This window comes from Hylobates moloch, unplaced genomic scaffold, assembly GCF_009828535.3.
Source record: "Hylobates moloch isolate HMO894 unplaced genomic scaffold, HMol_V3 SCAFFOLD_1, whole genome shotgun sequence".
Classification (NCBI taxonomy): Eukaryota; Metazoa; Chordata; class Mammalia; order Primates; family Hylobatidae; genus Hylobates; species Hylobates moloch.
This window is the reverse complement of record NW_026652276.1, coordinates 132,540,720-132,559,155: the sequence shown is the minus strand read 5'-3', so window position 1 is coordinate 132,559,155 and position 18,436 is coordinate 132,540,720. Positions and strand designations below refer to the sequence as shown.

The following is an 18,436-nucleotide window of genomic DNA, read 5'->3' as shown; positions in this document are numbered from 1 at the left end:
TCGGGCTCCCAAAGTGCTGAGATTACAGGGGTGAGCCACTGCACCCGGCCCATACTTTTTTACTGTAGAACTTCCAACCTGTGATTTTCCAGGAAGCAAATAAATTATGTTGTGCATCCAAACTTTTTAGACTTCGGAGTTCTTCCTTCTCAAAACACGCCCCCCCCCCCCCCCCCCCCCCCAGAGCATACATCCTTTTTGTGCCATGCAGCCCCTTGGCAGTTTGGGGAAGCCTGAGGATCCTTTCTCAGAATAACATTTTCATTTTATTTTATTTTAGACAAGGCCTTGCTCTGTCAACAGGCTGCAGTGCAGTGGCAAGATCATGGCTCATTGCAGCCTTGAACTTCCAGGCTCAAGCCATCCTCCCGCCTTAACCTCCTATGTAGCTGAGACCACAGGCATGTGCCACTATGCCCAAGTAATCGTTTTGACTTTTGGTAAAGATGGGGTCTCACTGTGATACTCATGCTGGTTTGGAACTCCTGAGCTAAAGCAGTTTTTCCACCTTAGCCTCCCAAAGTGCTGGGATTACAGGCGTGAGCCACTATGCCAGCCAGAATAACATTTTTAAATGCAAAAAAATAAAACATGTAGGACTACGAAAACCAATTCTATTGAAATAGAATATCAAAGAATATTTTGAGATATTCACAAATGAGCATATATAAATATAGGTGCTTCTTTCTGAATGTGTTAAATAACAAGATCCAGAGTTGGTTCTAATAACTACAGTTGTTTTAAAGTATTGATGTTTTAGAGCATAAGATATAGTTGACACTCATTGTACACTGATCACATATTTGTGAATTCATCTCCTTGCTAAAATTTATTTGTAACATTAATGTATACTTGTGGCGCCTTTGCAGTCATCTGTACCCATGCACAGAGCAATGGCAAATTTGAGTTGCCCAACTGGCATGTTCTCCAGATGAGACTGGTTGGCAAGGTGAAGTTTTGTTTTTTTTTTTTGAGACAGAGTTTTGCTCTTGTTGCCCAGGCTGGCATGCAATGGCATGACCTTGGCTCGCTGCAACCTCCGCCTCCCAGGTTCAAGTGATTCTCCTGCCTCAGTCTCCAGAGTAGCTGGGATGACAGGCACACACCACCACGCTCGGCTAATTTTTTGTATTTTTAGTAGAGACGGTGTTTCCCTATGTTGGCCAGGTTGGTCTCGAACTCCTGACCTTCACATGATCCACCTGCCTCGGCCTCCCAAAGTGCTGGGATTATAGGCATGAGCCACTGCGCCCGGTCAAGTTTTGCCTTCTTGTTTCAGCTCTCATACTGCAAACCTGTGTCCTCTTCGCAGTATACTTAGTGCCACATTTTTGGCATTTTATGCTTTTTCCCGGTGATGTTGCTGTTTAAAATGTCCACGAAGGGCAGTGCTGAAGTGCTATCTAGTGCTGCTAAGTGATGTGCCACAGAAGGCTGCAACGCACCACACAGAGAAAATCACCCCAGTGGTAGATGAGCTCTTTGCAGGAAAGTTACAGTGCTGTTGCCTGTGAGGTCAATGTTAATGAATCCACTGTATATTAAATACGGTGTCTTTTGAACAAAAACCACACGGAAGACAAAGTTATATATTGATTGGTTGGTGAAAATGTTGAGGCTGCAGGATCACAGGAACCTAGCCTTGTACTTCCCCTAAGGACAATGGTTCAGCATGTGCTAATTCAGTGTTCACGGAAACTTTACAGAACATAACTGCTACGAAAAATAAGAAGCCACAGTAACTGCAACAACTGCAATGTGGTGTGAAAATATTTGTGACAAGGACTAATTCAGCTGTGTTTTGTTACCTATATTCATTATGAAAGGAAATGCTAAATTTTAGCATTAGCATTTAGAAGACAGTGAAGACTTATTTTTTTTCCTATTCAAGTTTACAGGCACTATTAATTCTGGGGATCCCTAAGGACCCTAGTTAAGAATATTTTCTCAGTTGGATTAAATCAGTGACAGAGACCAGGGAGGGATAGGGAAGCTGGTGCAGATTCTGGGGAGATTCAGGTCCGGTCACATTGTGTATCAATACAAGTCCCATATAGAGATTTTTAGCTGATCTGCTTTTTCTGGGGCTCTGACTTTATTTTTGTCACCAGGGCCTGAACCCAAAAGGCTCAGCATGAAATGAAAAATGCCAATAGTGGGTGGAAATAGAAATTTTGGTAATTACTCATGGCAAATGGTGAGCTCTATTTCAATAGTTAAGGGCAAGCCAGGTCTCTCCTCTGATAACAGGAGAAAATATCTATCTCTTTTTCTTTTCTTTTTTTTTTTTTTTGAGACAAGGTCTCATTCTATCCCCCAGGCTGAAGTGCAGCGGTGCGGTCTGGGCTCACTGCAGCCTCGACCTCCTGCTGGGCTCAAGTGATCTTCCCAAGCAGCTAGGACAGCAGGCATGTGCCACCACACCCAGCTAATTTTTGTTTTTTTTGTAGAGACAGGGTTTCACCATGTTGCCCAGGTTGGGCTTGAACTCCTGAGCTCAAGTGACCCTCCCACTTCAGTCTCCCAAAGTGCTGGAATTATAGGTGCGAGCCACAGTGCTCGGCTGGGAGAGAGAAATTATAATAGAGTTTTGGGGTGTTTAGATGAAGATCACACAGGAGCCCCAAGTCCCCTCACCAAGTGTGCCCAGGGAAGAAGGTGCCTCTGATGGCTTTTCTTTCTCACTTTTCTCACAGTGATGAGTGAGGGGCGTGATTCAACAGGTCTAATTCAAATGTGTCAAAAAAGAGGCTGCTGATTTTGCTTTTAAATAGCAAGAAATAACAGTGCGACCTGGAGAGCAACACTAACTTCTCATTCATTTATTCATTCAGTGCTGTTTCTTGTGCATCTGCAGTGGTCAGGCATTGTGTTGGGGGTTGGACACAGGAGTACGTGTGACTGGCCAGGTCCCCATCTCATGGAGCCTGCAGTTCAGGTTCCAGTGCTTTTTTCCACAGCCCCTCCAGGAATGGGGAGATGGGGAGGGCTGCATGCCAACCCAGGAAAGCCCTTCAGGTTCCTCTCAGTGGACAATCCTCAGACACCATCATTCTGGAACACTCAAGGCTGAAGACAGTAGCTCAAGGGGCACCAGTGCAGCAATACGGGATAGGTGCTGTTATAAGAAGTACACAAAGCACAGGGACAGGGCGTTCTCAAGCCAGAGAGAAAGACTTGGTCAAATCTCAAAGAAGGAATGTGTCTGGAGCATAGAAAATGCAGGCAGAAGTAAATGAGCCTTGCCTGGGCCGCTGATCCAGGGAAGAAGGGCTGGCCTCAGACTCCAGTTTTGCAGGCAATAGTGGTATTTAGTATTGATTTCCATGTGGTGTTTATTTGCAGTATTTGTGTTTTCTGAGAAAGTGAGATGGGGTCAACGTCCTCTTCCACCCCTCAGTTCCTTGGTGCTGTGCCTCAGAGTAAGGTCAGAGCTCAGGATTTGGGTACCTTTGTTTTCCCACCTGAGCCCATTCAAAAGATGGAACTGGTTAGATGTTAGGTGATTCCCCAAGGTTGTGGGTGGTCAGGCCTAAGAGAATTTAAACAGTCTGTTTTAGAGGGGTGGGAAGTGACAGGTTCAGAGACGACACACAGGGTGCGAGAAGGGAGGTGGTCAGGCCGGGGGACCCTCCCTTTACTCTGGAGTCTTCCTGTACAGATTAAATAAGTGTACTTTGGGTATCTATCGCCTTAAATATTTGTCTTTTCTTTATGCTAGAAACATTCAAATTATTTTCTTCTAGCGATTTGAAATGAAATGTACAATAGCATTTAGTAAACTACAGTCACCCTACTGATCTATCAGACACTAGGCCTTATTTCTTTTATCTAACTGTACGTTTATGCCCACTAATCAACTAATAAAATACTTTAAAGGAAAAAAATTGTATTGTCATTTTTCTGGACTTTGTGAGGTTATGTGGCACTTTGTCAACTTTTAAACATTTGTAATTTGTGGTGATTTCTTTCCTCATTCTAAATGTGTATTCAAGTTCATATCTAATTTTGTATTTATAGTTTTGTGTTATGTTTTTCAAGGGGGCCTCATGAAGCCTGGTCCTGCCCCCTTGTGTGAGTCCTTGGCAGCTGGCCAGCCGCCTGCATAGGAGGAGCCTCAGCTCGCCAGGCCATTTTTAAGAAGTCAACAATACAGGGAGGATCAGTCCCCTGGCATGCCAAGACCCTGGGTGAATTGCTGAACATCGCTGGACTTCTTAAGTGTTTTTAGAAACTCCTTTTAGAACAATTAGCTGTAAAGGGCACAGATACTCTCTTGTTTGGAATGGCACCCAAAGCACTTCATTAAAGTTTATTTCAGGAACAACGAAAGGGTTACTGATCCCAGGAGCACATGGCGTTGCATAGTCATCCAGATGTGCTCTTAACTGAGAGAAAGACATTTGCAAAGATGCTGCTGAAGAAGAGTCCTTTGGGCCTGTGACGTGGCAGCCCCCATAGGGTTTGTGGAATGAGTTTACCCAAGCCTCTGCCTCCCTGTGCTCCACAGGGGTGCGTGCTCCTGAGAGGCTCAGTGCCCGCCTTGGTCTCCAAACACCTGTTTAATCTGGGGGTTGAACGGATTCTCCTTTCCCAGGATTTGGGGCCACTGGAGCTGCACCTTTTCCCAGAAACGATCCGCCGACAACAGCAAAGCCACCTGTGAGAGAGAACCCAAAGGAGGAGGAAAAGGGAAATTAGGACAAATCGCTTACCAACAAGATTTCCCACGTGCTTTCTGCCAGAGACAGCATCTGGGATGGCCCCATGACTCCCACCCCCATGTCTCTGTATAACCTCCTTCCCTTGCTGGTGGTGGGACCTATCACTTGCTTCTAACAGAGGAAGTGTGGGCGTGGTGAGGAGATGCTGCTTCAGCGATGGTGTCACATTGTGTGAGGCTTGGCCTTGCTAGTGACTGGCTTCGGAGGCTCTCCTTTCTGGGCTGGAGCTGAGGGTGACCCAGCTGCCATCCAGCCTGAAGCTGGCTCCTCAGTCCTGCAGTCTCACGGGAATGAATCTGCCAACAGCCTGAGTGAGTTTGAAAGCAGTTCTTGCCCAGATGAGTCTCCAGATGAGAACATGGCCTGGATGCCACGCCTTGATTTTCGTTTGTTAAGACCCTAAGCAGAGGACCCAGTTAAGCTGTGACCCACAGAAACTGTGAGATCATAAGTGTGTATTGTGTTAAGCTGCTAAGTGTATGGAATTTGTTTTTTCAGTAATAGATTAAAAATTCACTTTCTCAGAAATCTACTTATTCATTTATCTGTGGACAGCTAGCATTTACTGCAGGCCTAAGACTTGGGTTTTAGAGATGAACGTGGTGTGTTCTTCCTTCCAGAAAGTCTCAGCCTAGTAAGGTAACCAGACATGCAAAATGACACCACCAAGCCCACAGGGAGGGCTGGGAGGACGATACACACTGGAAAGGGAAGAGGTGTCACTTCTGTCTGGTGGGGGAAGGGGTGGGATCTCTCTGAAGAAGGTGGCAGCTGAGATGAATTTTCTAGGAGTTCCCCAGATGGATGATGTGGGGAAACAGTGCAATGGTAGAGGACACAGTGTGTGCAAAGGCTCAGAGCTGTGGGAGAGAATGGCATGTCTGGGGAACTACAGGTGCCTGGGAGTGGAGGCTGGCTGGGTCCCTGAATGGGTTGGGGTGGGGATCCTGGCAGGCTGTGAGTGCAGGGAGTTTGGCTGAAGTGCCAGAGAGGAATCCTTAGCTTAATACACAGCAGGCTCGACTCTGGCTCTCCCAGCCTGAGGCTTGCTCTCTGGTTCTGCTGTGGCATGTCAGGTTTCCCTTTATCCATGATGTTAGCTGGGTCCATTCTTGCTTGTCCAGTGTCTGGCTTGTCATTAACATGCCTTTGAGGAGGATGCTCTTTCTTTGCAGACAATGCCCTCATTTAACAAATGGGACCTGGCCAGGCCTGCAGACTCCAGATGGCTCCATCTCAACAGTGGTTTTCAATGCTGAGCAATGAGAAACGTGATTGCTGAAGGCCTCCCAGAGGGGAATACATTGTTCGGGAAGGACGCTCAGGGATATCCCTGACTTTTCCGCACGGGGCAGCTCACAGTCCCTTTCCTAATAGGCAGCTAGCCAACTCCCTCTCTGGGCCCAGCCCTCTCATCTGGACATTGAGTGGGCGACAGAAAGTGATCCAAAGTCCTTTCTGTGTCCGACTGTGTGTGAGATTTTAGTAGTTAGAGAAAACTAGGACTGATCCAGTCACTGCATAAAGTCCTCAGCATTTTAATGTGTTCTGAGCCTTCTAAGGTGGACACGAACTTCACTCATCCCGCTGCGTAATCTCCGTCATGTCCATGCAGTGTCTCCCCCATGGCATAACACACAGAGACCACACACACATACACCACACCCCTCACAACCCCACACCACACACACAAACATCACACACACCCTCCACACACCACACACAAACGCCACACACACACCACACACCACACCCCTCACAACCCCACACAAACAACCACACAAGCCACCCACACACCACACCCTAATCCCCATCATACATACATCTCTCTCATATACACACACACATCCTACACACCAAACACCATTAGTCATACTCACCAATCCCTTACCATACACACACACTATACACACCACACACACCCCTACACCCCCATACACCCATCACACACACACGCCACACACACAAACGCCACACATACCTCACCCCCACACACCCCCACAGAAAGCACACAGATAACACACACACACACACACACACACACACACAGAAAAACTACACACCATTCACACCCCACATATACTTCTTTGCACTTAAAAGCAGGATCACGTCAAAGGCTGCCTGCGAAGCTGGCCAGTGCTCCAGGGAGGGCCAGATCATCTCTCACACAAAGCGATCAGGACCTTTGAAGACAGAGGCCTGAGCTTGTGGCTGTTTTCCTGCCATTTCTCAACAAAGGAGGCTGCTGCCAGGTCTGTGGAAAATTACTGGTTCTTCTTTTTTGTGTTATTGGCTTTCAACTTGATACACCTAAGCTCTTTCTAACAATTATGTGGTACCAAGGCATTTATTTCCCTATCTATGTTAATAAGGGAGGAGACAGGGTGAGGGCAAGAAGAGGGAAACGAAAATGAAAGAGCTCAGATATGAGCATGTGGTAACTGTTTGGTTTGAACGCAATTAGTTGGTTGTCACTCTAATAAGGAATAAAATATTTATGAGCAGGCATTGAGAAAATATTGGGTCTGAAATGAGACTGGCATGCTTATCACTAAACTAGAGACTTGTGACAAAATGATCCACTGTAATCATTCATTTATTTGACAAATATTTACTGAGTACCTACTGTGGGTTTCTCATACCGCAATTTCCTGTTATAACTTCCACGAGGCGCTGCACAGGGCAGGGCACAGCTACCCTTTCCTTTCTTTATCCAAGTTAGTCTGCCTTTCTTTCTTTCTTTCTTTCTTTCTTTCTTTCTTTCTTTCTTTCTTTCTTTCTTTCTTTCTTTCTTTCTTTCTTTCTTTCTTTCTTTCTTTCTCTCTCTCTCTCTCTCTCTCTCTTTCTCTCTCTCTCTCTCTTTCTTCTTTCTCTCTCTCTCTTTTTTTCTTTCTTTCTTTCCTTTCTTCTTTTGAGACAGGATTTTGCTCTGTCACTCAGGCTGGAGTGCAGTGGCCAGATCTCAGCTCACTGGAAGCTCCGCCTCCCAGGTTCAAGCAATTCTCTTGCTTCAGCCTCCCCAACAGATATTCTTTTATGCTTCTCTATTCATAGTCTAAAATATTAAAGCAAAATCTGTTCATTCTAGAAAAACTGAAAACCCACTTAAGCAAAAAGAGAAAAACACAATAAAAGTCATCTGTAATTAAAATAGAGGCAGCCTCTGTTAACATGGGGTGTAGAGCCTTTCTGACTTTATATCTTTTTTTTTTTTTTTTTTTTTGAGATGGAGTCTCACTCTATCACCTAGGCTGGAGTGTAGTGGCGTGATCTCGGCTCACTGTAACCTCCGCCTCCCAGGTTCAAGTGATTCTCCTGCCTCAGCCTCCTGAGTAGCTGGGATTACAGGCACATGCCACCATGCCGGGCTAATTTTTGTATTTTTAGTAGAGATGGGGTTTCAGCATTATGGCCAGGCTTGTCTCGAACTCCTAGCCTCAGGTGATCTGCCCGGCTCGACCACCCAAAGTGCTAGGATTACAGATGTGATCCACTGTGCCTGGCCCTGATTTTATATCTGAATACACACACACACACACACACACACACACACACACACACACACACACACACAGAGAGAGGATTCCTCTTGAATATCATTTTGTAATCTGCTCTTATTGAAATCGAATTTAGACACAGTAAAATGAACTCTCTTTGGTAAACAGTGCCATGAATTTGACAAATGCATACAGTTGAGTCATTGCTCCTGTAATCTGTAGTCTTATCGTATTTACTTTGCTCTACATTATAAACATATTTCTGTGTCACTAAAGGTAGATCTCTTTTTTTTGTTTTGTTTTGTTTGTTGTTGTTGTTTTTTTTGAGACAAAGTCTCGCTCTGTTGCCCAAGCTGGAATGCAGTGATACGATCTTGGCTCACTGCAACCTCCGCCTCCCAAGTTCAAGCAATTCTCCTGCCTCAGCCTCCTGTGGAGCTGGGACTACAGGCATGCACCACCACGCCTGGTTAATTTTTGTATTTTTAGTAGATGGGTAATTCAGTGCATGGTATGCCATCAGATGGATGCAAGCTAATTCATTTTACCAGTGGAAACTTCTATCATATACCGTCCACCCCAACATTTGTCCTCAGGACGTGAGGATGGAGACACCCTCCTCCTGCCAGTTCACACAACCTTGGCAGCTCAGGAGGTCATCGGCTGCCCTACTAAGCAGGTGTGTGGAATAAAATCTATTCTAGATGAATGCTAGGGAATGGGTGCTCTGATTAAGTGGGATCTTCTGGTTAATAGAGGTTCTTTTCCAGGTATTTTCCTTTGTAACTGAACATCTTTCAGAGCCCACTTTCTTGTTAAGTTGCATATAAATACATCCAATGTATAAGACAGTAAAGCCAGAAGCGGTTTCAGATTTCATCAAGTTAGCTTCTTGTAATACAGCATGATGCTTTATTCAATCACCTGATGATCTGGAGTCATGCTGGGCCATCCTTACATTGGCCTGGGACCACTGTGGAGAATGTGGGAGGAGAGTGGGCAGGATCTATACTGACCAGGATGCACTTGACTTTGATTCCTTGAATAAAATCTCTGATAAGAACTTGCCTTGCTGTCCTGTAACTCTGTATTTGGTCATTTAAAAAATCTTTTTAAAATACAACTTTGCCTTTTGTTTTTCTCCGTCTCTCTGGACTGGTTCCCTACCAAATCACCCTCCACGCCGCTACTACACGCATCTTTTTAGGACACAAGTCGGGCTATTTCTTTCTTGCTTGAGAACATCCAGTGGCTCCCCATCTCCCTCAGGACCAAGGTCAAGCCCCAGACAGATCTTCCATGATCTGGTTCCTTAATATGCGGTAGATTTCTCCCTCTGTCAACTCCACGATCATACTCTCCAGCCGCACTGAGCGCTTTTACTTCCTCCAACATGCCACGCTTTCTTTCATATTCAGGTCTTTGCACATGCAGTTGCCTCTGCTCAAAACACTTCCTGCAACCCCTCTTCGCTTCCCTTCACTCTACTAGTTCATGGTCTTAGTTCTGACATCACCTCCTCTGAAAACATTTTTTTTTTTTTTTTTTTTTTTTTTGAGATGGAGTTTCGCTCTTGTTGCCCAGGCTGGAGTGCAATTGCATGATCTCAGCTCATTGCAACCTCCGCTTCCCGGGTTCAAGCGATTCTCCTGCCTCAGCCTCCCGAGTAGCTGGGATTACAGGCATGTGCCACCATGCCCAGCTAATTTTGTATTTTTAGTAGAGACGGAGTTTCTCCATGTTGATCAGGTTGGTCTAGAACACCCGACCTCAGGTGATCCACTTGCCTTGGCCTCCCAAAGTGCTGGGATTACAGGCGTGAGCCATCACACCTGGCCTGAAAACATTTTTTAACACCTCCCTCTCCCATCCCACCCCATAATGCTCTGTGGTGTTCTGTACTTGCACAGTTGGAGGCATTTACTGCTTTATATTTAATTGTCTGTTTACTCATGATTTTCCTACTCTATACTATAATTTTAAATGGCAGGGCATTTTCTTGTTCACTCTTGAATTCTCACTGCACTTGACACTGGGTAGTCACTCAATAAATAGTTTTGGATGGCACTTTGCCAATCTGGACTTTTCAGCTCAATATACATGACAAATAGGCAGGCTTTAGGCCTGGCTATCCATTCTTGGCCACTTTATCACCGGCTACCAGCATGTGAACAAATCTTGCAGGAATAGCATAAGTTTACGGCACATATTGATTTTCAGCTTTTGACTGTGTTTTCAATAATCAGGTATAGGTGAAACTGAGTACAAGATAGAGCCCCAATTTGACAGGACTTGAACCCCAAAATCATTTTAAGAGTCAGGGACGGAATGGTCATTTGATAGATGGGATAAATATATCCTGGGGGATAAAACAAAGCTGCCTTTGATCCTCCTCTTTTTAGTTTGTTCCTGATACTCTACATGGCCATCTTTTCATATGCCCATTGTCTACAGAATCAGAAGGGTAAGACGCTATTCTGTGCAGAGAATGACAAGAACTACTACCTAATAACTGCTAGAAAGAAGGGGGCCGGACGCAGTGGCTCACGCCTGTAATTCCAGCACTTTGGGAGGCTGAGGCGGGTGGCTCACCTGAGGTTGGGAGTTCGAGACCAGCCTGACCAATGTGGAGAAGCCCCGTCTCTACTAAAAATACAAAATTAGCCAGGCATGGTGGCTCATGCCTGTAATCCCAGCTACTCAGGAAGCTGAGGCAGGAGAATCACTTGAACCCAGGAAGCTGAGGTTGCCGTGAGCTGAGATCACGCCATTGCACTCCAGCCCGGGCAACAAGAGTGAAACTCTGTCTCAAGAAAAAAAAAAAAAAATAGAAAGTAGGGATATACACAAACTCTTCTAAAACCAAAGACATCATTTTTGGGGGACCAGACCCTGATATTTAACCAGAATCTAGCCAATAATTTTCTTTGATCAACTCATCCAATTGATACACAGGAAGGTTAGAAATTCTGAGAGCATTATTCTGATTTTTTGTGTGTGGCTATTTAAATCTGTGAGGTGGGCATTTAATACTTACTTTAAAATTTGCTCAGCATTTGTGGGACACCACTTTTACTCATTTGTTGGGGAGTGGGCATCCTTCTATTCTTGTTCCTTTTGAGGTGATTCTTAGCCCTGCCTGTGAGCACTGGCTGCGCCTAGAGTTGGAGGAAGGTGGGCTGTGTTTACTGTCATTCAGGCTCTTGAGGGGACAATCAGCCCTCTTGTGGCCTGGGTCTCGATGGCCAGCCAGCGAGCATCCCCCAGGCATGCCCCTCACGTTTGTACCCTTTGGTAGCCACACCACGCTTCCCCAGCGGCTGGAGCAGCAAGGCTGTAGTGATGCGCTATTGCCTGAGAGTGAATGGCCCATCCCTCCCCATAGAGGAGCAGCTTTCAACATTTTACAAGTGGCAGAACAACTCCCCCGCTTCTTTTTCTCCTTCTTCTTAATAAATGTCGTGAGCAAGTCCAGGACATACAACAGATAAAAGTGGAGCTTCTCTGGTTGAAGGCAGGATAATGGGATGGGAGTGGAGCCGGGAGGGGACAGAGTCCCACCCTCTGGCTCCCCTTGCTTTGTTAAGGGACCAGAGGAGAGCTACTTTACAGAACTGTTCTTTGGATCCTTGATGAGAAACAGCTCTTACTGCAGGATACTGCTAAGGACATTGTTCTCCTATACAGCACTCTTTCTAGAAAGACATAGAATAAATTTCTCATGAGTCTCACTTCCAGAAAATCCTCATCATTTTCCTTCTTTTCTTTCTTTTTTTTTTTTTGGAATGCTTGATTTATTTTTCTTATATTATGGAAGCCATGGCTTAATGCCCCTTTTAGCATCACACAGAGCTGCCCTTCTGGCAGTTTCACAGGAATGCCCTGCACATATTTTATGAATTATAGAAATTAAATCAGGAATCCAGGTATAATTTCTACTTTATTTCCCTATTGTCCCAAATTTCACTTTGTTTTTATTAAATCTTCTATCTTATACATGTATGTACATTACCTCAAATCCTTTCTGGAACAAAACAGGATAAAAATAAACACATGAATGTGTAAGCATAATTAAAAAGCAGCAAACCATCAAATAGCCTTCTGCAGCCACCATGTGACTGTGCTTACCTCGTTGGGGTGGAATCCATCCACGGGCTCGATGAGCTGCCAGCGCTGTCCCCCTCTCTTCTGCCACTCCTGTATGACTGCAGGGCACACAACGAGAGGGTTACAGACACACTTGCACAAGCAACGGCCAACATCCAAGGACAAGGACGTGAGAGCTGCCCATGCCCTCCCGGGCCCATGTTGCCCAAGCCACAGCTGCCTCTGAGCTGCTCTCTTGCACAGGGGGATTTCTGAACAGAAATGATCTTCCCACTGTGTGTGTGTGCTTTTTCTAACTCAGGAAGGGAATACGTGAGAGCATTGGATGAATGTGGTTTGTGTAGCAGGGAGGGCAGTAGGAAAAGGTGAGCTCTAAAATATTCAACATCTATTTCAGTACATGTCATTTTTCAGTGGTGCAGTAGGATGGTATTACAGTAGGGAAAATCCAACATTTTGTTAAAATCCCCTTTCATGGGTTGCCATTTGCAGACTCTGCCTGCATGTGTCAAGCACTTGCCTTTAAAAATCATACAGTACGTCAGGAATATAATTACATAAAATTATCTCATCGCCACATTTAGAGGGAGTATGGCTGCAGAAAAAATATTATGAGCCCCAAAGTGATGAAAAGCAATGAAACTGTCCTTCAACAGGGGTGAGAGACCAAGAATGTCATTGCTCCAAGGCAACAGCACAATTAACTCTACGTCATTCCATCATACAGTCAGTAAGAACTCCTCAAGGAAACTTCAAATCCCTAGGAAGCCTCCAGAGAGAAGCATCTGAGCCAGATGCTCCCGGCAAAGCTACGCCCTCACTTTCCCAGTGTCCAGTGAGGGGGGCAGGCACAACTAAGTTTCCTCCCGTTCTTTACTCTTCATTCCCCAGAAAACTCAAGGACATAGGTCTGTGCCCTCTGTTTCTCCCCTTCTCATCCCAAAGGAAGGATGGAAATTCTGTCAGGGGCTTTGATTGGACAAGACAGGCTGGACTTCCCAGGGCTGGGTCAATACAAGGCTGCTTTTGCAATTAGTCCTAATATCCCAGCATGGCATCCCCACTTACTACTCAACCTCCATTCCCCAGGGGCTGAGGATAATGCTGCCCTTCTCAAAGCTCAGGAAAAAAATTCACACTAATGGTTTGGAGTCCTACACACTGAATCGCCAGCCCCTGTTAGCTTATTCTCTGGCAGAAAGACTGCCCCTGAGCCACAGCGTCATATTATGCTTCTGGGTTTCGCTAGAGGCTGTTGGAAGAAGTAGCTATTGGTAAGTGGCCTTTGCATTTCTTGAAAACTCAAATTGAGGACACTGTTCACTGTGTTATGTGGTGTCCGCCACACAGAGTCTCCAGGGAGAAGTTGTGGCATGCTGGTAAATAACACTTCTCTCTGAAGGAATGGTAGGTACCTGCTCTTCTAATAGGAAGCTCAGAGCTGCATCGATGCTTAAACAGCACTCACTCTCATGAAAGTTTATTTGTTCTGCTAAGCCAGCATGCAGCTTTCAACAATTTCTTTCTTGCCCTTGGCCATAGTGTCTTGTAAAGGTACAGTTTTGGGGAAGCTTGCTTGGCTCAGTCTTCAGTTTGCCTGGCCTGTTTTGCCCGTTTTTTTTTTTTTGGCATGTCCTTGGAATGCAACATTCTTCTTCAGGTTCAATTCTAGCTGCCTCACATTTCCCTCTGGACTTGACACTCTGAAGCTCCTGTGGGTTCCAGACTGCCCTGCTGGCTGCAGTGCTGGCCCTGTGCTCAGGGATGCTGTCCAGCCCATCCCCTGCCATTCCCAATCTGAACATCCAACAAATTGTCATCAATGGAGAACCAGGCATCTGGAAAGATTTCTTCAAATGCAGAGAGCTAGGATCACCACCACTGAGCCCTCTCAGTTCTCTTTGTCCTTTTATGGTCTTTGTCCCATCTCTCCTTGCAGTCCCACAAGAGTCTCTCAAACAAAAATCAGCAACGATGCAGAAAGGCCCAGGCCAGGTGAAATGTCAGCCTCCCCATCCCCTCCGTGACTTCAGAGATGACATCATCTCCATTCTACTTGTGCTCCTTTTTGCTTCACCAAAGTTCTGGATTAACGTTTTGTCCCTTTTCCCACTTTTCCCTTTATTTTTAATTGGGTTTCACCTTATGTTGTACAGACGCTAACAGAAGAAAGAAAGAAGGAATGAAAGACAATCCCAACAGGGTGTTGCAAGGACTGAATGTTTGTGTCCCTTTCAAATTCCTGTGTTGAAACCCTAATCCGCAGTATGATGGCATAGGTAATTATTCCATGAAGACAGAGCCCCCATCACGGGATTCATGCCCACGAATTCATGCCCAGCCATGTGCGTTGGCTCATGCCTGTAACCCCAGCACTTTGGGAGGCTGAGGAGGGTTGATCACCAGGTCAGGCATTCGAGACCAGCCTGGCCAACATAGTGAAACCCCGTCTCTACTAAAAATACAAAAGAAAACCTAAAAAAAAAAAACAACAACAAAAAATTAGCCGGGTATGGTGGTGGGCACCTGTAATCCCAGCTACTTGAGAGGCTGAGGCAGGAGAATCGCTTGAACGTGGGAGGCAGAGGTTGTAGTGAGCCAAGATTGCGCCACTGCACTCCAGCCCGGGAGAGAGTGTGAGACTCCGTCTCAACAATAAATAAATTAAAAAATAAATAAAATAAAATGCACCCCAGAGGGCTCGCTCACTCTTTTTTTTTTTTTTTAAACCATGTGAGGATACGATGAGAAGCTGGCAGTCGGCAACATGGAAGGGGACCCTCACCAGAACCTGACCATGCTGGCATCCTTATTTTAAACTTTTAGCCTCCAGAACTGTGAGAAATAAATTTTTGTTGTTTATGAGCTACCCAGTTCACGGTATTTTATTACAGCATTCTGAGATAAGACAGTTATTAAAAAATTCCCAGGTATGCTAATAACAGCAGGCCAATGGGAATTAAGCCTAATCAAGACTTCAGACAGAGCTTACTAGAAAGTTGTGAAGAGTCGGATGAATAAGACATGAGGCAGAGTCCTCTTGTAATAAATAGATGCACAGCAAACCATGGACCTGACCTGGACTTTCCTGGGGTCATCTGATGCAGTGGTGGTAGGAAGCCTCTTAAATACTTTCTGACTCTCCATGTTTGCAAAGAGAGTTGAATGACATGTTGAATCAAAGCCCACGCCTGAGATGGCTAAGAAAAAGTCTAGAAAAGGATTATGGTGATCAGGAGCTCTGGAAAATCCACAGTAGAAAGCAAATTTGAACCTGTTAGGGAAGCACAGTTTAAACGAGATCGTGTTCCTTGAGAAGAATGTTTACTAGGAGCCTGATATTACAAAGGTGAGATTTGCTTATACATGAGTTTCTTAGATTGTGATTCAATTTTGGCATCTAGGCTTAAAGTAATTCTAGGCTATTTTCATTTTGATTTGATTTTTTGTGTTACTAATTACCAAACTGAAAACTACGGCCCTTAGAGAAAGAAAGAGAGGTGTTGATAGATGTGTTCATGGAACAAGATAATTCAGTTATCAGAGATAGTGATGCAGGTTGAGCATCCCACATCCAAAAAGCCAAAATCCAAAATGCTCTGAAATTCAAAACTTTTTGAGTGCCAACATGATGCTGAAAGGAAATGCTTACTGGAAAATTTTGGATTTTGTGTGTAGGATGATCAACTGGTATACACAATGCATATATTCCAAAATCCAAAAACATCCCCCAAAATCCAAAATCTGAAACACTTCTGGTCCCAAGCATTCAGGATAAGGATATTCAACCTATACTGTGTTTTCAAAATGAGAAGAGATGACCATTCCCTTCTCCTTCCCTTGGAGACTTGAGCAATCCCATAATTGTGGGGATCATAAAAGGAAAACTCAGGAAAAAAAGCACAAAGACAGAGGAGGGATATTTACTTGCCAAGCTTTGCGGGGGAATAGGAGCGTACCCTAGGGTTGGGGGCAGTGAGAGAGGTCCACCTTTTATCATCACCATAGTCCAGCAATTCTAAATGATGTCAATGATAACACATTCCTCCCTGCTAGGAAATTATTCATGTCTCTCAACCCCCATCCCTTCTCTACATTAGGCAGCAACTACAAGGGAGTCCAGCCTTTGGAAGAACTTGCTTGCCATATAAAATAATACAATAAGTGTTAAAAGAAAATGGTCCTAGTTTACTAAGACTACAACCTGTTTATTTACAGAGGTAAACATCATTTTTTCCCCCATATTATTATTATGTCTGTGAGGGCTATGGCTCATCACATATATGTAGCCATCAGGACAGTAAAACTTAAGGGAGCTTCAGTAACTCACAGGCAAGTGTTTATTTAGGATTTTATCTGTATCGTGACCAAGATCAAAGGAAAGATCCCCTTTTTGTTTATCTCAGGGTGAAATTCTGCTTTCTCGGGAGAAATGCAATACCAGACACTGGTCTTTACTTTTTCCTTGATTGATTTAGAGTGGAAGGTCCATTCAAAGATAACATGGTAAGTTGGTCAGCTTCCTTTCTACTTTGGACTGTAGCTTAAAATAGACCAATGAATTCCTATTTGTTCTTCAGAATATCTGGATTAAGTTTCTTGAATGATCACGGATGATCTGTGGAGATTTGGAGCATAATGTATTTTGTTTTGTTTTCTTCTTCTTTAATGTAGTTTATTTGTAACGTCAAAGAAACTGCTAATGACCAGCTTTTCAAAGATGTAATAGAAACAATGGAGGAAGACTCATAAAACACTTGGTAGCTGTTTGATGAACAGCAACACTAGCAGATACTTTAAAGAAAAGGCTGCTTTCTGGCCAGCCCCATAAAGTCATCGGCTGATTTTACAAATGTATTCATTGTGGGGGGAACCAAGAGCCAGGTTGATTCCAGTTGAGCTGTCTGGGAAGCTGAGGGCAGCTGGAGGTATATTTAAACTGTCAGTGTAAAAATGGCTTTGTCAGCCAAGTGGCATTTTCTTTCCTCTGTTAGGGAGGTGTGGTGCAGACAAAGAAAAAGAGTATCACCTGCTCAAGTTGGCATTTCCTGAAGGGAGGAAAAGTTGCTGCCTCTGTTTAGTTCATAACCAGTTGGAGAATGAGTCAGCAAGAGACAAAAAGTCTTTGGAGATGAGTAATCATCTTTCAGTGCTGGACTGAGGCTGTCAGGGCGGAAAATGAATGGGTCTTGTGCCTACCCTCAAGTGACAGGGACCCTCAACTGCAATTTGCTCTGTCACAAGGATGTGAAATTGTGAATTTTAGTATCATGAAAAATGAGAATATTTTTTGACACAATGGTCAGATCACATACAGTACCAAAATGAGAGGAGAGATTTTCATGGGACTATCAGGACTGCAGACTTAATAAGTGGCTCTGTAGGATTTTAATTTCTGATAAAAGATTACTTTTCTTCTTGGTAATGAGATGCATTTCTACCATACCCTCCTCAAAGGAACTCAAAGTACTTCACAGGCAGGAAGGGAGCTGGGGGGTGGGTTGGACATCAGGAGTGAAGGGGTTACTTCATACACACTGATGATGGTGGGGGCGGGGGATGGCCACTAACAGTGACTGAGTCCTTACAACTTTACAAGTTTTGTTTTACTTAATCCTTACATGGGTTAGTTATTTCTATCCTACACACAAGGAAACAAAGGCTGGGTGGTTATTTAATTCACTTGAGGTTACCCAGCTATTCTGTGTCTGAGCTGGAATAGGAACACAGTTGTAAATTCTGGGCTCTTTCTATAACCACACATCGTACCCACATGGGGTGGGTTTCTGGAAAGACAAGCTGCCCAGGCATGGGCGGTTACTTATAGAGATGGATCTGGGAGGGGATTATCCCTCCAACTGCTTTGGAAAATGCTCAAATTTCAAGTTAAAAATGTCTTTTGCAGTACCTGACTCTAAGATTAAGTCAGGACACTACCACAGTTCCCGAAAACCAGAGAGAAATGCTAGCTCTTTCAGAGGTGGACATGGCAGCACCTCGACATCAAATGCAAGTGCTGTATCAGATGTTCATGGAGGCAGGTCCCACAGTGGTGCCACTGTGCCCACATGCCTTCCCTAGTGGGGTGCCCACTAACTTCCTGAGGAG

At 44.7% G+C, this 18,436-nt stretch overlaps 1 protein-coding gene across 2 annotated transcripts in view; it reads right to left on the bottom strand.

Moving 5' to 3' along the window:
- Positions 1-4,421: 4,421 nt before the first annotated feature.
- AOAH (acyloxyacyl hydrolase) overlaps positions 4,422-18,436 on the bottom strand; it is a 210,542-nt gene continuing 196,527 nt past the window's right edge. For both annotated transcript variants that reach the window (XM_032758314.2, XM_058445671.1), the window contains 2 exons: positions 12,350-12,426; positions 4,422-4,660 (listed from right to left, as the gene is read on the bottom strand). In XM_032758314.2, the coding sequence (XP_032614205.1) occupies positions 4,532-4,660; positions 12,350-12,426 (206 nt within the window). In that variant the 3' untranslated portion in view covers positions 4,422-4,531. The remainder of the gene's footprint in view (positions 4,661-12,349; positions 12,427-18,436) is intronic.